General features: G+C 39.8%; 2 protein-coding genes and 3 non-coding genes across 5 annotated transcripts; 1 reads left to right on the forward strand and 4 right to left on the reverse strand.

Moving 5' to 3' along the window:
- The first annotated feature begins 3,159 nt into the window (after positions 1 to 3,159).
- Positions 3,160 to 10,865, forward strand: spp1 (secreted phosphoprotein 1). The gene is made up of 8 exons (XM_023425590.2): positions 3,160 to 3,303; positions 6,873 to 6,944; positions 7,111 to 7,155; positions 7,264 to 7,320; positions 7,834 to 7,893; positions 8,008 to 8,097; positions 8,665 to 8,997; positions 9,605 to 10,865. Exons 2-8 carry the CDS (start codon positions 6,891 to 6,893, stop codon positions 10,025 to 10,027), a joined length of 1,062 nt encoding a protein of 353 aa, XP_023281358.1. The 5' UTR covers positions 3,160 to 3,303; positions 6,873 to 6,890; the 3' UTR covers positions 10,028 to 10,865.
- Positions 10,866 to 18,365: 7,500 nt separating this feature from the next.
- LOC111669334 (uncharacterized) lies at positions 18,366 to 21,057 on the reverse strand. Its single transcript, XM_023425598.2, has 3 exons — positions 20,925 to 21,057; positions 20,611 to 20,682; positions 18,366 to 19,972 (listed from the first exon to the last, which is right to left on the reverse strand). The coding sequence occupies exons 2-3, from the start codon at positions 20,668 to 20,670 to the stop codon at positions 19,433 to 19,435; spliced, it is 600 nt and encodes a 199-aa protein (XP_023281366.1). The 5' UTR covers positions 20,671 to 20,682; positions 20,925 to 21,057; the 3' UTR covers positions 18,366 to 19,432.
- Positions 21,058 to 23,934: 2,877 nt separating this feature from the next.
- trnap-cgg (transfer RNA proline (anticodon CGG)) lies at positions 23,935 to 24,006 on the reverse strand. The gene has a single exon. It is a non-coding gene; the product is annotated as a tRNA-Pro (tRNA).
- A 515-nt stretch (positions 24,007 to 24,521) lies between these two features.
- On the reverse strand, positions 24,522 to 24,593 carry trnap-ugg (transfer RNA proline (anticodon UGG)). Its single transcript has one exon. It is a non-coding gene; the product is annotated as a tRNA-Pro (tRNA).
- An 830-nt stretch (positions 24,594 to 25,423) lies between these two features.
- Positions 25,424 to 25,495, reverse strand: trnap-agg (transfer RNA proline (anticodon AGG)). The gene has a single exon. It is a non-coding gene; the product is annotated as a tRNA-Pro (tRNA).
- Positions 25,496 to 25,864: the final 369 nt, after the last annotated feature.

A 25,864-nucleotide genomic window follows, 5' to 3' on the forward strand; every position in this document is an offset into this window, starting at 1 on the left:
ACCATTTATTGGATCAGTCCTAATACCAGTTAGTTAGGTCAACAATCACACTGTCCATGCTGTCCAAGGGTTCTGGTTTGATGGGATCCTAATCAAATAGTGCTTGACCACATGAAAGTACAAGGGTAAAGAAAGTGCGATCCCCTCGGCCAAACCACCTCCAGAGGCGCAGAGTGACCAACTGTGACCACACTGAACACAAGTGTGAGTGAAGTGGTGTTGGCAATCCACATACAACACTTACATGGGAAGCACTACATAATGGGTCCCCATCACTACCCTCTCCCACCAGTCTTGTATGCACCCCTGCATCCAGATTGTCTGACTATTGTCTTCGTTGTTTTTTTGGACCTGTGGTGTAGCTATCGTATCTCAATTGGATCTCAATGTGGTCAATAGCGAAACATATTAATGCCAGGTGTAAATGTAATCAGGATAAAGTCATATCTAGATACAATCTGGATACAAGGCACATTTTAATGCCATATGCAAATATAGTCTTAGAAGAGAGACTATATATGACAGCTTGCTACAACACATTCATTTTTTCCATATATGGTTGTGTATGAAAAGGAATGATTCTGTGGTTTATGTGATGCTGTAACTGTGATCGTTACAAGCGGTTTCCACTGTATGTGTATACAGTTTTCTAGTTTTACGAGTCAGCGCATTTGACTGCCTCTGCATGAAATGTTGTGTTTACGTCGACAGCGTATAAGAACCCAGCCAATATGTCAGTGTGTCAGACATCAACACAGACACACTCAGACATTTTACTATAATTGCAGGTTGAATCGAGCAGAAACTTCACCACATGAGTCAATCAGGTTTAATGATTCGTCTCAACTGTGAGTGAAAAATAAATCACATTAGAATTCAGAGAATGTCTGTCTGGATCCCACCTGACACGGACTTCTTTTTGATCTACATGAAAATAAATTCAGACAACTTTGTTCCATCTAGAAGTTTAAGTAATTACTACCTCATAAATGCCCTGGTAGTGACTGACTTGCTCATGGCTGACTGATGGATGAGTTGACTGAAACCCCCTACGGCATTGCACTGTCGGTCTCCACCACTTTGGTCCAGACTGAAATATCTCAAGAACTATAAGGACTTGTTGTTGGGCCCCTAATGACCCCCACTATTCATGGCAGTTTCATCATTTCTCATGGCGTCGAACTAGCGAATCTAACCAGTGCTGCAGAGCTGAAATTGTTAGTTTATTAATTGATTAATCTATTGACAGAGAATTATTGTCAGCAACTTTGATAAATGATTTATCGTTTCTCATTTTTTAAAGCAATGACGTACCACCTACCCAAATGTGAATATTTGCCAGTTTTGCTGTTTTCTATGATAGTGCTCCAACACCTTTGGGATTTTGATCTTTTTTGTTCATACATAAAAGCAATTTGAATATGTTAATATGTTGCCTTATTTTATACACTGAACAATTGATTATTAAAGAAAATTATAGATATAATTATGTTGTAACTCATTATGATATTTGAACTGAATGTTGTTGTTGGTTTCAGTCTTACATAACTTCTGTGATGGAATAATAAACTTGACACATGGAATAAAATAGAAGCAATTTAAATGAAACACAACACATTGTGTTGACTAAAACAATTAAAGTCTTGACACAAGGCACCTCTGCAAGTAGATATTGTTCTTCATGGTGTAAATTTCTGAACAAATTAGTCATATACTGTATGTGATTAATCAAATTATGTAGACTCTAATGATATGGAGAAAACCTGGGGCTTTTGGCAAATTTCAACTATAATGGACTGAATGTGGCACCAGATATACATGGTCTCCAGAGGATGAATCCACATGACTTTGATGATTACCTGACTTTCAATTTAGCGCCGCAATGAGGTGGACATGTTCAGTTTTGAGGGAAATGTCTGAATACCTTTCCAAGGATTGTAAATTGGCGCAGATGGTCGTTGTCACTGGACAATGAACTCTAATGACTTTGGTGATCCCCCTGGCTTTTCACCCAGTGCCATCATCAGATCAAAATTTAAATTTGTCCAATACACATCCTGGTTTCTGACCAGGCACCTGTAACACTAATGAGACTCCCTATCGTAATGATCCACTATGATTCTGAAAGATGCATGAAGATGTACACCCCCTCCCCCCACTTACCTAGGTCTACTTACTCACTTTTTGTTGAGCTTTCAACTACATCTCATGGTCTTCATCAGTGGATGTGATATGCTCACTCGGCCCAGGTGTCATCACATGACCTAAAGATCATATATGAAGGGGGAAATGGTGCCCACTGTCTGTTCAAAGATGGTCTCTGGTCTTGGATGTCCTACTTGATCTTTCTTCAGCCACCATCTGACTCCTGGTCGATGACCTTTGACCTCTCCCCTATTGATTTTAGCCTGGTGCTCACAGACAGTGACAATTGATGCTTGTAAGCATAGTTATATAATCATCCTATTTGTTTCTATATGTATAGTTTTATTACTGTGCTTAATTGCATGTAAACTTTTTGATTACATAATCTTAGATACGTTTTTCTTTTATTTCCGTGGCTCTGCTATATTCTCTTTTTTATTTGGTGTGGTTCTAACATATAAAGTTATACATACACACAGAAAAAAAAACCTTCCCTCCCCTTGTTCAACAGTTTAAGACAAATCAGTCTGGTGTCGCAGACAAATTCTCAATTATCCGGAGAGACCTCAGTCAGATGATTTTCCTCTGTCTGTGAGGAAGCTGAATCACTGCCATACCACCCGTCACTATATGCTGCTGTTTTTCCCAGAGCCTGTCACTACATGTCCTTAAATTAACTTCATACATAGCAAGAATGAGTGTGTGTGTGTGTGTGTGTGTGTGTGTGTGTGTGTGTGTGAAAGAGAAAAAGTACATTAGCATGCCTCTGTCTGGGCTGTAAGTGTCTGCATGTCTTTCCCAATGTATCTGTCCTTGCATTGTGTGTGTGTGCATCCGTGTGTGTGTGTGTGTGCCCGCGTGTGTGTCAGCCCGCGTGTGTGTCTTTGCCCCCACACCACCACAGCACCAACCACAGGAAGAGTGGGAGAGAGAGAGGAGAGGTGGACCAGCGGTTAACCTCATGACATCAGAAGCTCTGTGCTGATTGGCTGCTGCCAGAAGCTGGAGGGTTTATAATCCTTGCCTTGGCTTCAGCAACACCATCGCAGAGCAGCACACAACATCCAGGGAAACCCAGGAGATAAACTAAAGACAAACCACCTCTATCTGTTTCTGCAGCCACTGAACTCCCGAAGCTTCCTCCAACTGCAAAACAAGGTCAGAATGATGTTTATCAAACTGAATGTTATATTTACTCTCTACTGTGTTAGGTTGGAGTCTTTCTGCAGCACCAGTGTCGGGATGAGTGATGGACGTTCAGGTTAATATTTGTAAAAGTTAAGGAAATACGCTGTTTTAGCTTGAAGAGTAGAGTGTTCATAAATTTGAAATGCAGGTTCTTTAAAGCATATGAAAAACGGTCTGGGGCTGTTTTTCATTGTTTGGGGCCCTTGGTTCCAGTGAAGGGAAATCTCAATGGTACAGCATACAGTCATATTTTAGACAACTTGACAGTGTGGAGCTCTGAGCTCAACACCTTAGGGATGAACCGGACCACTGACTGTGAGTCAGGCCTTTTTACCCAACATCAGTGTTGGACCTCACTCATGCTCTTGTGGCTGAATGAGAACAAATCCCTGCAGCCTGGTTCCAACATCTTGTGGGAAGTCTTCCCAGAAGGGTGGAGGCTGTGCCCGTGGTTCTATAATCACACATCCAACTAGTTTACATGGTGAATATGCCAGCTATCTTATACTTTTGGCCATATAAAGTATGTTCTTTATGGATTTCTTATAGTAACATTGTGAATGTAGGTAATCAAAAAGTAAGTTTTACAAATGTAATCCAGAGCTACACTGCAAGAACATCTCTTAACAAAAATATTAATTTTCTTTTTGTCTTTTTAACCTTTCTTAAAAAACACTTTAGTTGGTGTGTCCAAAATGTTTTACTTTCCTAAAAACAAGTTAAAAAAAAAATCAAATCCAGTATAAATCAGTTTGTTTTAAACGCCTTTAAACAGTAGATGTCATTCTAGCATAGATATATATATCTTATATAGGGTGGTTACCAGATACTTATAACAAGTTGATCAAAACTGGAAACAGGTTCAAAGCAAAAGCAGATTTAGGGCTCAATGACAAGAATTACATAATTTTACAGTATACTTCATGTAAAGGGTCATTTCTTTGGAGGATACAATACAAATGGAACCATATTACATGAAATTAAAAGTCATTGTCAAGCAAACTCACATTAAACCCACAGAAGGGTTTGGTTATCCGCTATAAAAATTCTGCAGTTTATTGCAGTTAATTATGAGTTCTTTTTTAAGATTTTACTGTTCGTGGAAGTCCGTCTGTGATTGGTCGGAGGTGAAACCGGGGCGTTGTGTTCGATTGGCTGATTAGTGTCACAGTGACAGCAGGGCAGGAAGAGGAAGCTGTGGGCAGCAGAAAACTAGCCTCACACATGACCAGGACCAGCCCTGACTGACCACACTGAATAAACACACAGACACACACTGATTAACTACCAGCTCAATCAACAGTGGTTTATAACGGAAGAGTTTTTAAAGAGGTTCAGGTTCTTCTTGTAGGCGTTTAGTTTTCTAAAGAAAAAACTAACTCCATCAGAGTTTTAGAGTTGACAGATGAAGACAAACGTTTTGTTCTTACCTCCTTCCTGTGACTGATTCTCTGTTCGGATATGGACGGGAATAAATGACAAAAAAATTATTATTGAATATATTTGAAAGCTGTTCAGTCTGCAAAGAATAGCGAGCGTGGGAGGGAGAGAGAGAGAGGGAGAGAGAGAGAGACATTTGAGATCTCTTGCTTGTAACGATTAGAAGTACTCGTACTCACTTTCGGCACACTAAATCTCCTGAGCACAAACTGAGAACAGAGACTAAAGTATCTGAGTTTCTTCCCAGGTTGCTTGTGTCTATGAGGTGCTAGCAGTTGTTGTTCCCTTCTCAGCTTTAATTTGAATAAACATGCAAAGATTACAGGAAAGTCTGATGATGACAATAGATTTTATTGACTTTGAACAAAACCAGTCTAACTGTTTTCCGCTGCTTCTAGTCTTCAAGCTAAGCTAATCACCTTTTAGGATTAGCTTCATTTTTAGCCTACAAATATGAGTGGTATCAATTTTCTCATATAAATCAAACAACAAAGCAAAAAAAGCGTATTTCCCATCAAACTGTTCCTTAGAAGACCAGAGGATCAGCCTATTTTCTTACTCTGGAAACTTGGTCCTCAAAAAGATAGACATACAAGAACACACACGCGTACACTGTGACAGTTCCGGCTACTATGCTTGTGAGGACCTAGCCTACATTCCCTAGCCTAAACCCTCTATTCTTAACTCTTAAACCAAATCATAATCTTTAGGCAGCCATACTGAGGGCCGGACACTTTGCACAAACCTCCTCACGCTCATGGTATAAAACCCAAACTCACAAAGATAGATGTACAGAAATACACGCACACATACAGTCAAGAGGGCGTCTGTCATGTTTCTGCTGTACTGTGGCTTTCCAGTTATAACCTGTGAATTACACAGTATAGGAAGAGTCCATCATTAAAGATAGAAGCAGACACTCAGACTGCTCCTCCCACAGCATACACCAAAAGCAGAGCCAGAGTAAGGGAAGGAGAAAAAATGATGTTCTTTAAAGCTGCAGTTAACAAGGTTTAATATCTGCAGTGAACCGACTGATTTATAATACTGATATTTTCTGATATTTCATTTAGGTTGAGGTAAAAATTTACTCCTTACTTTAAAGTTACTGTTATTGTTTGTCAATAAATCCAATGAAAAAACTGACACCAGCAAGAAAGGTACGATCAGCACCATGAACATGAAATGTGTATTAATCCGCTATTGAAAATAGTCCCCAACAAATACACAATTTACTCCTTTCTGAGTTGTATTAATTTTTAGGAAATTACTGAACCCTTGACAGACAGATTTTGTTGGTTTTTACTCTTTTCATTGGATTTTTCTGACAAATAGAAAATTACATATATCACCAGATTTATCCATTATGTGCCATTTTCTTTATGCTAGTCTCTGTTGTTGTAATTTACTTTGTATAAAATTCCGGAAACGAGGCATTGAGTTCAATTGAATTTCTCATTTAAGGATAAGTATGTCCCAAGCTTTAACATTTTAAACCTGGATTGTCACTGTATAGTTTTGTAGAATGATTGATGGAAGTGCAAACTAGACTCAAACTGTAGCAACTATAAATGATGATGCTTTTCTCCCTCAAATCTTTTAGGCCAAACACCCGCAGACTAATTTCATCTTTCTAAATCATACCTGTCATTTTCTTACATCTGTTGGACCAGAATCCGCCAGAAACATCCGCCATGTCTCATAGTTAAACAAACCACGCTGCAGGATGATGTGATTTTCTTGCACTGATCACAGAGAAAATGTTTCACTGTATTGAAACTGAGTTTTCAAGGACGCATTGCTCCTCGTTTAACGCTGTAATTAAGGACTTAATGACTTCCTGTGACATACCAAGGCCTCAGGAAGTGCCACTACTAGTCATGTAACAACGCGGCCTCCATTTTTAGGGAGGAATCTGGGCGAGAGGATTTACTCACAGCTCATTTTCAGTTTGACATGTCATTGTGTTTTCCTGTGAAGTTATGGCCTCCGCACGAGTATTTTGGTCCTGGACGATTGCGGTATATCATGATAATTTGTTATTGTTTTATTGTTTTATACTGAGATGTTTTATTCTTTCCTTTCTCCTTCCCGTCCAGAAACCAAACTGTGACACGATGAAAGTGGCCGTTGTTTTCATTCTGCTCTTCGCCACAGTCCTCTGCCGGCCGGTGAGTCATTTTCTCTGACAGAGAAAACTTTTGCTGAACAGCATCTTTTCTTTTTAATAACATACATTTATGACATTATTTTGAATTGGTTTTGACCCTCATGTTTGGTTTATTTACATGAATTACCTAGTTTCCATTTTGTTCTTTATCTTTGTTTGCTTTTTAGGCAAGAAAAGTGTCTGACAGCAGTTCAGACAGCTCTGAAGAAGTGGTGAGTATCTGGAGAGAGGAGGGGAGGGCGGGGAGAGGGAGAGAGAGAGAGAGAGAGAGAGAGAGACAGTGAGAGAGAGACATCCTTGCTGACTGATGTTGTCCACAGGTGAGACAACCAGCAGCTCCAGCCGTCGAGACACAGGCTGATGCAGCACCTGCTCAGGTAAAATCTTTCTTCACTTTCATTCTTTTTTTCACCTCATTTTCTCTGGTTCAATCTGTTCTTTCTCTCTGCTTTTCTCTTCTCTTTCATTTCTTCTTCTGTCTTTTCTCTTATTTCCTCCTCGCTGTCTTTTTCAAATGTCTCTGGTCAGCCACTTCCTTTTGCAATCCATTCACTCAAGGCTGCATTACCAATTCTGTATTTATCCTAAATGAAGAATATGCACAACTAAAACACCTAAGCGTTATCTCAGACTGGACTTTACATTTTTAACAGCCTACATTAGCACCTGGGACCCAAGGTGGGTTAATCCATGATTCCCTGTCAGTATGTCACTCCTCTGTGGACTCCCTCATCACCTTAGTCGATTAGAGTTCAGAGACCAAAGACCTGTGGTGTGGGGGAAGGCTAACATCTGATGCCCCTCATCCACTTTTTGAAATCCTGGAAATGAAAGGGCAGGCCGTCGAGGAAGCACGCTAACTCTTTCATTGCATTTCTCTGACGTTGCAGAACGTCGTGGCAGCAGCTGCCGGCTCAGACGAGAGCAAAGAGAGTTCAGACGAGGACGAGGTGAGAAAGACGCCCAATCAACGATTAAAATCAAATCAATAAGAACTAGAACTGTTTATGTTGACTACACTTCTGGTGAAGTTCCTGACCCTGTGTATTAATTGTTTTTGGCAGCTGGCTGCCGCGGACACAACCTCCTCTTCAGATACAGCCTCTGTCAACAGTGACGACAGCGATGACGATGATGATGAAGCAGAGGAAGCTGTGAGTAAAAACTTACCAGTAACAAGTTGGGCTACATTTACAGCACAGGGGTGGATGCTGAAACTCAATGCAAAGATAGTTACATTCTAATGTAACATAATTATGAAATAATATTGTAGGATGATCATCTAATTTCTGATACAAACAAAGCTCTTTAGATTCGATTTTTCTGCTTCTTTGTTGATGATTTTTAGTCGTGAGCGGCACTGCTTTCCTTGCCTGAATGTGGGTTGCATGTGTATGAGTGGAAGCACTTCATTTACATGTCTGTATAATGGTTTGTATGTATATGGCCTGCTCACTTTTTCTGGGACCAGATGTGGCCCCCGACAGATGTTAGAGGTTTCTGGTCTGTGGTGGTTTTTGTTTTGTGTCATTTTATAACCTTAGTTGGTCCCAAGTTGTTAAACCAGAGCTATTTTCCATGTTCATTGCCAGCTTTACCAAACTGTACTGGTACAAATTCAGAACCTTCTAATGTTCTGGTCTTCTAATATCCTGCTACCTGCAGGAAGGCTCCAAACACCCAATCCCATTTTTACTCTCCTCTCACCTCTGTGACTCCAGGACACTGATGAGGATGATTCCAGCGACAGCTCAGAGTCAGGCGAGTCCTCCACCCCTGCTCCCACGACTCCCAGCCCTGTGATCATCACAGAGGAGCCCGTGATTGAAACCACCGTGTCTCCCATCGAGCCAACCATCGTCACCGACACTGCCCGTGGCGACAACTACGGAGGCTACCCCGGTGACTACAAATCCATCATCTACGTGGAGGACAAATCCTACCACAAGGTTCCTGCTCCCTACAAGTCCTACGAGTTTGTCGGTACAGGAAAGAAGATGGCCTACGACATGACCGATGGCAACGAGGTGGAGAAGTCACTGAAGGTGTACAAGGTACCGGTTAGTTAGAGCTTTCTGAGAATGACAGTAGAGTCCGAATGAAATCTAATGTGGCATTAGGCTACAGCCCTCAGAACACGGAATTCACAGCCTGTGTCTTTCTTTTTTGTGTACCTGGAGTTGCCAATGTCTGTATTGATATATATATTTTACTCCTGAAGTGCAGTAGGGTGTTGAGATCTGGCCACCTCCTACCTCATACTAAACTAACATTATCCCTCTGTAAACACTCTTGGATACTATTTACAACATGGCGGCCCAGACCTGGTGTTTGAAAATGTAGCTAAAATTTAATAAAATTCCAAATACCTCATGGGATTTTGTCTTAAACTTTAACTTTAACAACTTTAACTGACGTTTCTACCATGCAATTTTCAAAACCTCCAAAGATTCAACAGTTTCAACTGCAACTGTATTTTTTTGCTTAACTGTCCTTTTTTTCTCACTGCATTTTACAAAAACTTCAATAGAGATACACAAGATATATTAAACAACTACGGACAAATTTCTTCCACTAATGTTTTCTATTGACAAGGTTATATATCTATTGTACGGATGAATGTAACAGCATCCTCTCATCCCTCCTCTGCTTCACCTCCAGGCCCTTCAGGTCCACTCAGACATCCTGGAGGAGGACACCAGCACCCCCGAGGTGGAGAGCCAGGGTCTGGATGCCACCTCTCAGGACCAGGCCCTCAGCCCCCGCCAGGCATCTCTTCCAGAGGAGGCGACCGCTAGCACCAGCGAAGCCAGTGCCAGTGACGCCACCACCAGCGAGAGCGAAAGCTCCAGTGCCCCACAGGAAGAGGAGGAAGACGACAGCGCCAGCACTGCGAGCGACAGCGCCAGCACCAGCCAGGAGTCTGAGGACGAGGAGAGTCAGAGCAGCGAGGAGGCCACGGCCACGCCTGGAGCCGCCGACAGTGATTCAGATGAGAGTGACAGCAAAGAGAGTGATTCAGATGAGCAGGGGGCGGGACCTGACACCACCACTGACATGCCGGTGGTCATTACTGCCAAATAAGCCCCACCCATCCATGTCACATTCACGTTAAGAGCGCATGCTGCATCCAGGTGCAAAAAGCCCCCTCCCAAGCTACTTTCCACTGCGGGGTCAAACAGGGACAGACGAGGCTTAATTATTATCGATTTTAATGTGTTCAGCCAATATTTCTTTTGCACCATTTGTGAAGCAGAAATTATTTTTCTGAGCAGTTATATTTAAATAAACTAAGTCTTTACAACCTGTGGTCTAGTCACATTGATAAACCCGATGTTTGACCCCGCAGGGGAAAAGTGGTTGACGCAACTTTAAAGGATGTTGAAGCTGACGACTGCTACCTGCAACAGGAGGTTGACTGACCTCGTGACCTTTGTCCTACCCCCTCTCCCGGCTGTTACTGCAGGGTGAAAGGTCAAAACTGGAAAAGAACAAAGAAACAAAGTTGGGTCCTGATATCTACACCAGCACAACCCTGCATTTAATCATGAATTAATAACTGCAATATGCACCTATGTTGTTTTTTGCTTATGAAACGAGAGAAAGTACAGTTTATTTAAATATTTGTAATCATTTCAAGCATAATAAAATCTAAAGTTGACTTGAAGTCATACATGTGCTGCCTGTGTGGCTAAGCTTTGTTGCTCGCTCGTATCACATCTGCTGGTGTAGATAGAGGAACTCACCATCCGGTACTGGGTTCAATCAGGTATAGATGCAGAACACAGATACAATCAACACAGCCCAGTTCATTTGCACAGCTCCTACCTACACTACATGTTGTTTGTCTCATGTTGTTTACTGTAATGTATCATATTGTGCCATTTCTAAAATATGAATAAAGTTCTTTTTCATAAAAAGAGATCAGGTTTGTGTCTGCTTGTTTTAGATGTAGAGGAATGAGCAAAACAAGAGAGCCGTGAAGCAGTGATAGATCAGTGAACTGGAGTAAAGTAGAGACACAGTCATATTATTTTAATGGAAATACATACATTCTCCAAAATAAGATGAGAAAATCAGTGTCACTTAGTTTGTGGTTTTAAGTGTGGTGATGTAGCCTAACTTTTTTCTTGACAAAGAACAGTTTATCATTCTGCTATATGCCCCCTGTGCAGCATCTCTACTGGTTGACTGGTAACACATCTGCAACGATAAGACTCCTGTTGTAACAAAACCAAATTTTTTGTTTTGGAACATGCTAGCTTGCTATTTCTCCCTGCTTCAGCCTTTATTCTTTCACCTCCTATGTACTTAACACACAAACAGATTGATATCTTCAAATCTCACACCTGTACAACATGCATGTGCAGCATTTGGTGGCAAAATTGTTAATTTGATACATATAACAGATTGGTTATACTAAATGCAATTGTGATTCATATGTGTTGTGTCTAAATGACCACATACCTCACACAGCTGAATGTTTTGCCTTCCATTGGCTTATTTCAGCTGGACAGCCTATTTTGCAAAACATTTACAGTAACCACACTAAATGTTTTTACTATAGACTGTAAATAAAGATGAAAGTAGCCTCGTCACCCATAGGTTTCTGAAGAGCCGGTTTGAAGCTCAGAGTGGGCTGCTCCACCGTCGCCATCTTGACAAAGTTTGATTCCCAATGGGAACGTGTGCGGATCTGAGACTTCAGTAAATGTCAGTTTAAAGATTGTGACAAGCAAATTCTAATTAATAGGCTAGCAAATGGCTAATTAATTTGCTGTCCAAGTTAACCAGCAAGCTAACAAGCCTTGTATGGTGAGTGCACCGATACCTGCTAATTAGTGCTAACATAATAAAATGATACCAGTACCATGTTATTTATGATGCTGCTAATTTCAGTCACCTCAAAAACAGGAGCACAGACCTCCTCAGGTTTTGTTTGTTGTGTAACTGCAAAACAAGAAGATATTGTTGGTTCAATTTTTACATGAAAAATCCTCCAAAAGGCACCAACACCACAACCATGGCCAAGAGGTTACATTCAGATTAATTGAAGTGATGACCAGCAGACAGCCGAGGGACTGTCACTCAAAGTGGCCACATCCTCAATTCTGCTGAACTTTAAGCCTAAATAAAACTTTAACTGTGACTTATATAAAACTATCTTTGTAAAAGGCTGTAAACTTGTTTATTTCTGCTGTAAAGTTGAACATTTTAACATGGGAGTCTATGAGGATTGAATCACTGTTGGAGCGAGACTCTAGTGGTCATTAGAGGAACTGCAGTGTTGGCTTAATTCTTAAAGCCCCGGGGCTGCTTGGTTTTACTGCCGAGTGATGTGTGTGATTAAGAGGGTTAGTATTAAGACAACCAGGAATATGAAGCACATGGTTTTTGTCAAGACTTATCTCCTCATCTGTTCTGTCCTCCCTCCCTTCCACAGAGGGATTTCAGACTAATTAAAGGTTTCATATCTTTAGTGCTTCCAAACTGCAGATCTGAAGCCCCTCAGGTGGAAAAATGAGACAGGTAAAAGTGTGTATTTTGTGTGCTGTGTATTTCTTGTTGTTTTTGTTCCCGCTCTCTCCTCTGTGCTCCCCCCCCCCGCCTCTATCAACATCGCAGTAATGTAAGTGATTTATGTTCAGTCGTGCAGACAGAGCATGCCTTGATTTGTTATCCCCCATGAGAAATAAAGACAGATACTGTGAAGAGAAAAGAACAATTGCAACATAAATGTGCGAAAAGCCGCTAGAGTTTGGCTTTGCACAGCAATGTATATTATCATCTGCACTTCTTAAACCAAGCCACATAGTATTCGAGGCGTGTTTGTAAAACTACTACTATAATTATTTCACTTTTATGGCTGGTAGTTTGTTGGGTAAGATATAAAAGGTGAGAAGGCAGGAGGAGGTGAAAGCTTTTTTCAGTGTCGGACTGAGACTGTACTCTTGGATCTTAGATTGGACTACAGTACTATTGCTGGCTAAAGATTTGTAAACAGCTTTGTACCAGGAGCCCCTTAAAGACTTTTAGAACTAGTGCTTCTGAGCTGGTTTCTGGTTGTTGAACGTTGTCATAATCCTGCAGGGGATGGCATCAACAGTCTTTAATTTAAAGTGATCTGGTTACTGAGACTGAGCTGTTGTCACTGACTGAACATCACCGAGGGTCTGCCCATGTTTCCTGATCAGAGAGAGTAATATACTTTTTATTATGACCCATTTTTTGTAGAATTTTTGTAGAATTTGGGTCACTTATCAACAGTATATGCAGCTGTTTGTGGTCCTTGTTCCACCACCCACTGCCACTGCACCCCCCTTTCTCCTCGCAGCCCAACCAGTGCAGGCAGACGGCCGTCCACCCTGAGTCTGGTTGTGTTGGAGGTTTCTTCCTGTTAAGAGGGAGTTTTTGATCTCCACTGTCAGCAACTGCTGCTCATTGTGGGAACTGCTGGGTTTCCCTCTATATTACTGAAAGGTCTTGACCTTACCCTGTAGAGTGGCTTGAGATAATGTATGTTGTGATTTTGTGCTATAAAAATAAAATTGAATTGAACTTTCTCATTTTGCTTGTAAGGGTGATATTTCTCTTTCTCATATCACACACCACAGCATACATACAGTATATCATTACATATTAACATCCAAGGGTTAAAGTAGTATTTTATATCAGGACATCATGGTACCAATTTACACAGTGACATCTTTGCACGTGCTGCTATTCTGTTATTGTTGCTCAGAACTAAAATACAGAAAACTATGTGGACATTCTTGCCCACAGTGTGTATTCTCTTAAAGGGGGAAACCATAAGATCTGGTGTAGCGGGGAAAGAAATAACTCATCTCAAAATAACTCCCAAATTGATTGTGCTGTGAGCTCTGGTAGATTTGTTTTCTATGTGGACAGGCTGTGGGATCAGCTGTGAGTAAGAACAAGTTACCAGATGTGTAGAGTTCCCCCTCCTGGCAGATATAGGACCATGCCTCTGTAGATTCACACAGTTGTTGGAATTTATAGTGAAACTACATCAGTTATAATCAAAATGAAAGGAAAACTAGACATATATGTCAATATATGAAATTTTTCCAATTTTGAATAGGTTTTATATATATACTTTTTACATTTATGTTTTTATTTTTTATGTGACATATTTTACACATATGGAAATTCAATATATTCATTTGTATGGGCTGAGTGAAATAAGGAGTATTTGAATGGGCAGAGAAGATAATGTTTGTAATGGTTGTCAGTAAACTGTATTAGTTGTGGATGAGGCTGTAAAATGATCCTGAATGATCGACACAGGGAATAGAATATTTAAATAGAATATTTAAATCAATCTGTGACAGTGACATTCTATGGAACATGACACACAATGAGAGATTCTGCTGGTTCTTTTCACCTGTAGAAAACACAGAGTCGACAACTAACAGCCACAGAGACAACCGGAAACTGTTAAAGTCCACATTTCAGACAAGAAAAGCCAATTGTCAGATAACCGAACTGTCAATGAACACAGCAGGTAAGTACTGAAATGAGAGGATTTACCTGTGTCTGAATGTGTTGTTTTCAAATGCAGAGACACGAGTTTTAGTTTTTAGTTTTTACGTTTTTAGTTGTTTTAAGTGGTCAGAACATAGATACACTAGACTCTCTAAACACACACCTCTATGAACTGTTAGTTGTCAGCATAACAGTATTCACCAACTTAAAGAATTGTTGAGGAAAGTGAAGAAACTCTGTTTATTGGGATATTGGCTGATGGTTAATACAGTTACACTAATGAACACATGAAGAAGCATCAGATCCTTTACTTAAGTAGAAATAGAAAAACCACAATGTAAAAATATTACAAGTATGTTTTACAAGTTTTATCTGCAAAATTTCTGCAAAAAAGGTCTCGCTTCTTTTAAAGTTTTATATTACATTACTGGATTATTAATACTAATTCATTAACATGTAAGCTGTATTTAAATATTGCTGAGGTGAAACTAATTATTCTGTATTGTTCATTGCAAAGTAAGAGTTTCCCTCTGCCAGTGGACAGAGCATATGTCGGGTGCATCCCCCAGGTGGCAGCTCCACACAGCTTTGGACTGAATGTTCATGTTGCTCCCATGATCCACCAGGAGCCACTGTATGAACAGAATCTCATGCAGCCAGCTCATCTGTTCAGCCAGACAGGTGCTCACAGCCAGGGACAGGTAAGGTCCTAAGTATAGGTTAGAGATTGAGTCATACAAAATTAATCAATACCTGTATCAAAATGTTAGTTATTAATAATAGAAGCTGTAGGCCAACAGAAGAACAGCAAATGTTTTATTTTAATTTAAGCCAACTGATATCATGTGTAATGAGTTTTACAACAGAACTGTGAGGCTGCTTATCAATCTCATTAAGGACTGCCAATTAGCCATAATTCAGAAGTAATGATTCATGAGTACTCATTTTACTTTGTTGGAGAATTTTACTTTGTTGGAAATCTCCTATGAAATGTGATGAACACTGTGTTGAAAGCCGTCTGAAAGCTCTAACAAATTGAAAGAAAAATGCCTGAAACTTAATCACAAACCCACAAGACAAAATTTCAAAAAATGAGAATTTTGAATGAAAAACTAACTTAAACTCCCTTTATAAGGTATTGTGCTGCTAAAACAGCTTTGTGATGATTAACTCTCTGGAACTCTACTGGAGGAATGGACCACCGTACTTCCTGTCTTTTCTTCATCTTTTATTCTAATGCTGGAGAATTTTATCTCTTTGGGGCTCAAAAGGTTATTTAAATGCAACAATCTGAGAAGTTTAGAGGCTAAATGTCTCTTTAGTGAAACTTCAAACAACTCATAGAGATCTAAAACATGACAAGAAACCATAACAAGACTTTGCTATTTTGTTCTACAAAACGTTTTTTCTTCAGTAAAGTACAAGTACTAACTTTATTACTACGTTGCCGTGTCATACTTAATGCTTAAATGAGTATTAATGGCAATATAGATAAGCACTTTAAATAAACAGCATCTGTGAGATCTTTCTTGTCCTAAATTGCCCAATTCCCAGTGGCTTTTTGGTCTAGGAGTATGATTCTTGCTTTAGTTGAGAAAGATCCAGGGTTTAACTCCTGGACGAGCCTTTTGGAATAATGCAGGAATTGTCATTAGCAACATATCAAAATCAGAAGAAATGTCCTTGACGAGCCCCTTGCTTGGGTTGATACAGAAATGGTCATTAGCAACATGTGAGAAAAATTTCCTTTAAATACACCAAAGCAGACCTACAAGAAGAGCGCATTGCTTGTGTTTTTTGGATACTGCAAGCTTAGGGAGGGGTGGCAAATTAAAGGAAAAACCAAAATGAACTACCATATATTAGTACGGTCTTGGACCCCACAATCGGCCAGAACAGTTTCAATATTACTTGGAGTTGATGCTAAAGTCTCTGGAACTCTACTGGAGGCATGGAGCACTGTACATCTTGTCTATTCTTTATTTTTTGTTTCAATGCTGGAGAGTTTTATCTCTTTGGGGCTCAAACTCTTACTTAAATGCAACAATCTGAGAAGTTTAGAAGTATAGAGGAGGAAATGTCCCTTTGGTGAAAACTCATAGACATTTGAAATTAGACAAGAAGCCATTTTGTGAAGGGTTTGTTCTATAAAATCAATTTCTTAAGTAAAGTACAAGTACCAACTTTATTACTATATGTTGCTGTGCCACCCTTGATGCTATAATGACTATTTATTCCAATGGACCTAAGCACTGTAAAGAAACAGGGTTTGTGAGATATAATTCTTAAAAATGTGAGTAGACTGTGGTCTAGGGGTATGATTCTTCTTAACTTAACTTAACAACTCACATGCCAGGAGAACAGAAGGAGAGAGGCAGGGAAATCGCAAGTGACTTTATTTCCTGGTTTCTTGGAAGTTCAGGCTGCACATGAAAAATTAACTTGCTTGACATTGTTATGTATGAATCTGCCAACCAGATTGACTTATTAATCAAAGGTTCCAGAGCATGTTGTTAATCTGCAACAACATCATCATTGCCTTTCTCCCCAACATTAAACCCAAATGTGGCTTCAATATAATGTAATTAATGACTTTGCCCAATAGATGGAGCTGAGTCATTGAAATACCACTTGACCTGCTTGCTTTGAAAACTCAAAGACTTAAGTTAGAAATAACCTTTAGGAAATAAAGGTCAAAAGTCTGAATTACAAACAGTATTTATCCACAGAAGAAGTTCTACTGTGATCACACACATTTCATGATTGGACTCCTCACCTTCCTCAGGCCTTGCAGGAGTTAGTTTGTGCTACTTTAACTAGTTTCATCCAGTGGTTCCAAACATAGTGCTTATGACACTCCTAAGGGTCACCAGATAAATCTAAGGGGTTGTGAAATGATTTATGAGACAGGAAAGATAGAAGATTGAAGAAAGAAAAAACATGTTGTAATACACAAATCAGTGTTTGTTTGTTGGAATATTGGATTAATTATGTTGTAAAATATTGGAAAATTTTACCCTGTTTAGAGGGGAAATATCTTTAGAACACTTATGCACATCATGTACACCCCGAATGACAGGCACACAGAAAGGGCTGGTAAGGAGACTGACAGGAATGGTAAAACCTTTATGGATTTTTTGATGGTCCACAGCAGCGCAGCTCACTGGGATCTGACAATTATTATATATTTGAGACTATATTTGACTATCCAGTGCTGCACTAAAGCGAAGGGTGGAGATAGGTCTGGCTTTGCAAACAGTTTGATTGATGTTATGTTTTTTTAAATAAGATTTCTAAAACTTAATATCATAATCAGCTGATGTTGATCTTAGTTTTCCCCCAATGTTGGTCATGTGCCTGTTTGGCCATATGGGCTATACTGGATGAAATCTTTTTTTTTTTGTGCTGAGGTGGTGTTTGTGTTGGAGTCTTTGTAGTGCTGGTAGCCAGTCTTTTGTTGACATTAGCAGACTCCATTTCTAACTTAATGTTAGCTAGGGTTGTTCTAGGGGAGTTTAAGACAACGATTAAGGCGAGGCACTGGGAAGCGAGCTGTAACTTCACATCCTTTGGATTTTACTGGAAAATTTGTCCCAAGTGGAATAAAAGTATAAATAAGCATAAAGTGGAAATACTCAAGTAAAGTAGAAGAACCTTTATGTAAGTAAAGTAATTAAGTAAATTTACTTTCCACCACTGCTAACGTGTTAGCAGAAAAACTTTTGTGAGGACATCCTCTACCCCTCAGTAGAGTCACCTCATATGCAGACATTATCATCACAAGTTTAAAAACCACATACATTTATATTTATATTTGTTTGATATTTCTCTGATGATTTACCTTTTGTAAAACCTTTAAACTCTAATCAATAATCTGATCTACTTATAGGAGTAAACTATTTTCCAAACATCACAATTCCATTGTAAGTTTTTTACTTTATTTTTCTTTATTGCAAAAATCACAACTGTCATACAACAGATACAATCATGCACATTCCTGTTCAACAAATGAAGTGCAACACAAGTTAAAACAGCAACAAACAACATTAAGATATTGTCTCCAGCCCTCTAGGCCATATTCAATTTTCGAAAACATAAATTCATAACACATAAATAAAAAAACCACTGCAGCAATAATGAAGCATGTACACACAATAGACAAGAGCTGACACGATAAACAGGACACACCCTCCACAGTCTATAAACACACTTCTCTGGGATACTCTGGATACTTCATCTCTTTTGTCTTGTAAAATGCCAGTGAAACATTCAGCCTGCAGAATGTGAACTGTGATGAATCCGCACATTTTTGTAGGATTTTAAGCCTCAAAGTCTAAAGGCTTTTCTCCCGTTCTGGTTATTAAGATATTTGAGATGTTCACTTGTTTTGATAAACCTGTGCCACAGGTGCTGCACTTAAGAAAATCTTTACAAAATACTAAAACAATCAAAATCAATACTTTAAACTTTATTAAATGCTAACATTAACGGTTTTGGCACACTGGGATAAATTTACAGGAAACATGACTGAGCCAATAATTTATCTGTGTTACTGCTTCCATATCTAAGTGCAGCATCACCATTTGATGGTTAAAACAACAAAACAAACAACAAAAAGCAATCAATATAATCTCATCATGAATCTGAATGTGCATTTCAATTACAATAATGTTTTCTTAAAAACTGAACAATGTTTATTGTAAAACACAGTATTTAGTAATGTACTATATTTAAGCAAACATAGATTTCAAGAAATTTAAACTTCCAAAATAATCAGATGTCAAAACTTGTGATTTAGCTATGAGATTATCTTTTACAAAAGTTTACCACCCTATTTCCTGGATTCAATCCAGCCTTACTGAGTATCTTTACATAGATGTTAACCTTTGCTTCCCAAGATGATAAAGCCCTATTCAGCCCACTGATATTTAACAATTACAGTAAGATGTAAAATTGCAGTTGGTTAACAGGAATGGCAGTTTGTTAGTTGTCTCCTCGGTTGTCTGTGACAGGAGGTGGTGTTAGAATCTCCTCGGTAACACAGTGAGGCACATCGCTGGTTGACGCGGTAATAGGCGTGGTCTCTGTAACAATCGGCTTGTCTGTGACCACCGGGTCTGGTTCAGGGGTGAGCGTATTCCTCCCTTCCATAGTGACATTTGTAATGGCAGGCGTGGTCTCTGTAACAATCGGCTTGTCTGTGACCACCGGGTCTGGCTCAGGGGTGAGCGTATTCCTCTCTTCCATAGTGACATTTGTAATGGCAGGGGTGGTCACGGCAGCAGTTGTCATGGCAACAGTTGTCGCAGGTGGGGTGGTCTGAACGGTGACTTCCTCTGATGATTCCTCAGAAGATCGACTCTCTGAAGATTCACTAGATTCAGATGACTCTGAGGAGTCAGAGGAGTCAGAGGAAGAGTAGCTGGATTCACTGGACTGCCGAAACCTGTTCAAATCCAGCCATTTCTGTTTGATGCCACTGAGAGCGATGTTGGCATCACGATGATGCATGCCCCAACGGTTCTGTGGAGGACATATAAAATAAAATAGTCTCTACTCTCAGATAATGTCCATTACCATGGTGCGCCACTGACTGGAGCACGTCATGGCCCTACCCTGCAAACAGTATTACACAATACGTTTCTCACCTTTTTCAACATATGTACCTGACCTTGGTTATGGACTGTCAGCATCATCATATCTGTTCATCTGCATCATTCAACATTTGGGTAAACCTATAATGCTGTTAAGTTTGTAATTCACTCAGAAGCTTGTTAAGCGCACGTCGCTAACGCTTGCAATGGTTCCCACCAGACATTCATTTTTATTTCAACATCTGTTGAGTCACTGGCTCCTGCTCACTCAGTGCTGTGTTTATCCTGCATTACACTAGAGAAGTCTATTAGCTATTACTCTCAGCAGTGGTGTGACGTAGGAAGTGCTCAAAACACAGATGGGACTAAACAGCAGCTAACAATGTCCATATCCATCTGATTAACTGCTATTGGAACAGAAATTACTATTTTCATTATCTGCACAAATCAAATTTGACATTGTGGAAATGCATGTTACAACAACATGAGAACTGACACACAGCCGGCAATAGAGGAAGGGGAAGTAAGGAAGGGAAGTTTTAACATGCAGTGCTAAGGTTAGCTTACCGGCCTAGCTGAGGCTGTTGTAAGACAAATGATGGTGAGGGCGGCTGTCAGAAGCTTCATCTCGCCTCCTGTCTGCAAAGGCGGGAATGCACAAATGAAAACAAAGCCATTTACACACAACCAGACACACTGTCAGAGGCAGGTTTCTGCTGCAAAATTTGAATCAACTTTACAGCAGATAACGTAACTGATATAAAATCCACCATGTTTTAAAAAGAGATAAATATTCACATATTCAGTTTCACATAAACTCATAAAAATCTAGAAAAAATCTAAAGATATAAATTAGAACAAAAATAAATGTTCAGACTTACGAGTTTTTTGTAGGACCTCCTTTGTAACTGTTTAAAATCGGGGATAGAGCAATGGGATTGTGTGCAGCTGTGATCACTGCTTGTGTCTGACCTCAGGGCAGGATCCAGGACTGGTTCATATATGCTGCTTGGGCCGGGAGGCTGGGCTGGGCAGGGCTGTGATGGAGGAGGTGAGGGTTGAGTAACACTGGATGGCCTGAGGCTGCAGTGGGAGGAGCAGAGGAGGTGTTAAATCAGAGGCAAAAGTTGTTGTTGTTTTGTTTCTTGAGTTATGTTTTTATTCTTCTTTGGCACATATTTGGCATATATTGTACTGTTATATTTTAAAACTCATACATGGGATGCAGAAAACCAGAAGTACACTCCAATTCGATACTGCACAGTAATGTACAAAATTAATCAGACACTTTGCTTCGGCAGCTTCTGGTTAGATGCATCCTGTTTAGTTTAATTATCAATGAAATGTTTCTAGAACTGGAACTGGAGAACACCTGTGGCAAACTGAACAAACTTTATTTGTAAAGCACCTTTCATAATGCAGCTCAATGTGCTTTGGCTGAGGCTGTGGTGTAAGGCATGGTGGATAGACATTTCTCAAACATTAACCATACATAGTTCTCATCTGCAGTCATTGTAGAAAGGAAATATTTTCAAATGAGGGTTTTAGGTATTATCTGGGATTTTGCAGGATTATCTGATATTGAGAAATGACAATTGGTGATGAAAGCCTGAATGACGTGATGGAGAGATACAGACAGACTACAGGAGTGTGCCGCCGTCAATGGAATCTTACAGTAGAGTTAGAGTGGAACCACACTTTGATCGGACAGCCGTGTGTCTGCGTGTGTGTGTGCGTGTGTCTGCGTGTGTATGTGCGTGTGTCTGCATGTGTGTCTGCGTGTGTCTGCGTGTGTGTGCTTGTGACACTAGTGTGTTACTTCATCACTCTGAAACTTCTCCCCCCTTCTCTTCCTCTCTCTTCTCGGCACCAAAACCACACAATCACGTCAGGCTCAGCTCACCTTGGCCTCTGGACGTTTTTTAGCCATGTCATTATGTCTTGACAACTGTTGGACAGACTGCCATGAGATCCAGCACAGATCTCCAAGAGGTGCCCAGATTCAACTCAGTTAGCGCCAAATCATAACTTACATTATAGCAAGGCACTTTACAAGGTCAGGTCAAGACCTTATTTATATATCAATAATGATAATAACAAAACACTTTGCTTATCATCCAACTTTTCATCTAGTTCCATCTGCAAGTTTTTACCATGTATAAGATGGACTGGCACAAAACTTTATAGACAGTCATGGTTCCCTGAGGATGAATCCTAATCACTTGGGCTGATTTTTGGCTGGTATCAAATTTTTAAAGTTACCAAAATGCATGGAGAAATAGAAACAGTGTACGTGAGTCATGTGCATTGTGCAGTCAACAGGTGATATACCTATACCTATAACATAATTATCTGAACATAGTATAACATTGTGATGTGGTGATTAACACATAATATCATGAAGAAGCCTCTTGTATAATTACAGCAGTAGCACAGTACAGGACACCAGTACATTTACGTCCAACATGTCTTCCAACCTGAACAACCACATAGGTCATTTTTTTCAACCCTCTGAGACGACCGGAGTGTCTCCCGAAATAACACACCTACAGTGACAGGCGCACCGAACCTTGGTTGTCATGGTTACAATAATGCGGACTGTACCGAGAGCAGCGTACCTACCTTTGTCCCCATGGTTACTATAATAATGGTCATGGCTTGTTCAGGTTTAGGGCTCGTTTCCTACAGGGGGATTTACATCCATTCGATGGCTATAACTGTCATAATTGCTGGTAAAATGCACACATGCAACAAAGTATATCCATCATTGTCACAGCACACACACCACACGTCTGCAGTACGAAACATAAACCTACTGCAAAAAATGTGAAACTAAGGAAATTTGTGTGAGTAAGAATTAACTTGGAAAACAGTTTAAGCCACATCCATTATACTTTATCCAGAGCCATTCATGGGGAAATTTCAACTCTGGTCAATTATTACCATCATCCAACCACAGTCTCGCCTCATGTATGGTCATGTACATTATAACAGGATACTTTGTGGTTTAGGAAGTGAATCAAGGTTGTAGGAGTTAACAGTAAAAGACCCCACTTTGCCTTTGTCACTCTTATTTTCCCCTGTGATAATTTAAGATCTTCCTGTTCTCATGAACCTTTATTTTAAGCCTTTTATTTTAGAACTTCTTAGTCAGTTCATAAGTGTATGTAAATAAAAATAAAATGGCCTCGGAGAATCTCCCACATGTCTTGCTCAAGAACAGCCTTACAACATTTCCAGAAGGATGTGTCACCACTGCGGTTCATTTTCACGTCACAGAGCTGCTTAATGCTTTTGTTGTTTTGCGTTATATTTCTCACTGTGATAAAGTTCATGACCAGAAACTAGTGCTGTTAAAATGACAAAACTAAAACTATATCTTATGTTGTTATGACTCATTCTCTGGTGATAGCAAGAAAATCTATAGAGAAATAATATCATGTTGACTGGGAGGAGGGGTTGAGCCTTAGGCCCTCCCCAAAATTACTAATCCCCCCCAACATCTCATAGTAATAAGCTGTCCAAATCAGTTGGACCAGACATTAAACAGGCATTTTACCTGCCAGCTTCCTGGTTCAAAGTCCGTGTAATGTCCAGTTAAGGCCATGTGTGAATAGAGCTGGTCATTGTCCAGGGAATTCACAGTGAGTTTCTGTCACATTTCCTTTTCATCGGGGGGGGGGGTCTTTAAATAACTATGAAAGGGCAAAAGAGATAAACAATTAGACCTTAATGGACGGTGAGAAGAGACTCATAAAGCCCTGTACATGTCAGAGCAACAGACATAAAACCCCATTGTCTATGGAGAATCTATGACCAAAGAGCTTGTAGTGTACATTCCTAGACATCGCATGTGCTTTCGTGGCCCTTCAGACTATTATGTGCATCAACGGGCTCGTCCGGGATTTGAACCCGGGACCTCTCGCACCCGAAGCGAGAATCATACCCCTAGACCAACGAGCCACTGGTAGAAAAAAAATTATAACAAACAAGATCTCACAAACCCTTTTTATATCAAGGGTGCCACTGCAACATAGTCCATTTCATAGAACAAACCCAAAATAGCAGAGTCTTGTTGTGGCTCCTTGTCATGTTTCAGATGTCTATGAAGTTGTTAGAAGTTTCACTAAAGAGACATTTCCCCTCTAAACTTCTCAGATTGTTGTATTTAAATAACAGTTTGAGGCCCAAAGAGATAAAACTCTCCAGTATTAAAAAAAAAAACTAAAAATGAACGAGACGTCTGGTGCTGTAGATTTGTAGAATCATCAGCAAGGCAGATTGAAGCTTTTCGGGTGGCACATGGGGGCCCAATACCTTACTAAGAGAGTTTATATCGATTTCCTTTTTAGTTTGTCACCCTTCTGTATATGCTAGTTTGTAACATCCAAATAAAAGTATCAAGTAGTGGTTTTGCTTTGAAATATTTCCAGATGTTTCCTCTGACATGGTGCTAATGACCTTCTTTCTATACGATTGGGCTCGTCCGGGATTTGAACCCGGGACCTCTCGCACCCAAAGCGAGAATCATACCCCTAGACCAACGAGCCAGTGAAACATGAACTTTTATCTCAATTTTCATTTCCATTAATACTTGTTACAGCATCAAGGGTGACACTGCAATCTAGTAATAAACTTGGTACTTGTACTTTACTTGAGAGGATCCATTTTATAGAACAGGCATGTCCAAAGTCTCACTGACCAATTTTAAATGGCCCGCAGCATGCTTGTTCTTCATGAGGACTCCTAGCTGGATTTAAAAAGAAGAAATCTATATTCATGGTTCTGGGCGTCAGTGGATCAGACAAGGATTTCCATAAGATTTGGATCATGTCACAAACATAAAATAGGTGATCTGTTGTTTCTAAATTTATGTAGGTCAGCTGAGGTGAAACTACATTGGTGCATCGCTTTAAATGTTTCTGCAGCAAGGAATTGTGGGACAGGAACAGTGTTTCCTATGCTAAAGGAGATAAGATAGGAAACGGTGAAGCTCCTTTCCTTATCATTTAGAGAATTGGACCAACTCTTTTCATGGCTGCTGCTCAGATAATTCCGGATTATTTCACTCAGTTAGGAACTTTCCTAGCAAAAAAGACTTTTCGACTGCAGCCATCGTCTAGTTATGGTTCATCTTCAGATGTCTGAGTTGTTAGCATTTTCACTAAAGACAGATTTTTGAACATCTGAGATTGCTTCATTTAAATATTTAAATAACTATGTGAGGACTAACGAGATACACAATCAGACCTTAATGAAAGAATAAATGAGCAGTGAGATTTATAACACCCTTCAGAAGTCAGACATTAAACCTTGTCTTCATAGGAGACATGATGTACAAGCATTATAGCGGCTTTCTAGTGGGTGTTAATGTACTAATGGGCTCGTCCGGGATTTGAACCCGGGACCTCTCGCACCCTAAGCGAGAATCATACCCCTAGACCAACGAGCCACTGCTTTACAGGTGTTTAAGTCAAGAAGTGTTTATTTCCATTAACACCTGTTAGAGCATCAAGGGTGATACTGCCACACAATAATATAGCTGGTGCTTGGACTTAACTACAGTAGCTAAATCTATTGTATGTATGAGTTGTTAGTATTTAAAAAAAATTCCACTCCAATCATCTTGTAATTGTTTTATTTAAATATTTTGATATCTACATAACTAAACACAAACACGATCCTTAATAAAGAGACTGGGCCACATCATATTGTCTTAGGAAGAGAGGAGACCGTTAATCCTCCTTGTGGGCCTAGCAGTGTCCATCAGTACACTATTGTAACCAGTGGGCTCGTCAGGGATTTGAACCTCTGTCACACC

The sequence above is a fragment of the Seriola lalandi genome, unplaced genomic scaffold (assembly GCF_002814215.2).
Source record: "Seriola lalandi dorsalis isolate HSWRI2012SDOR001 ecotype SW California unplaced genomic scaffold, Sedor1 jcf7180002054791, whole genome shotgun sequence".
In the NCBI taxonomy this organism is placed as follows: Eukaryota; Metazoa; Chordata; class Actinopteri; order Carangiformes; family Carangidae; genus Seriola; species Seriola lalandi.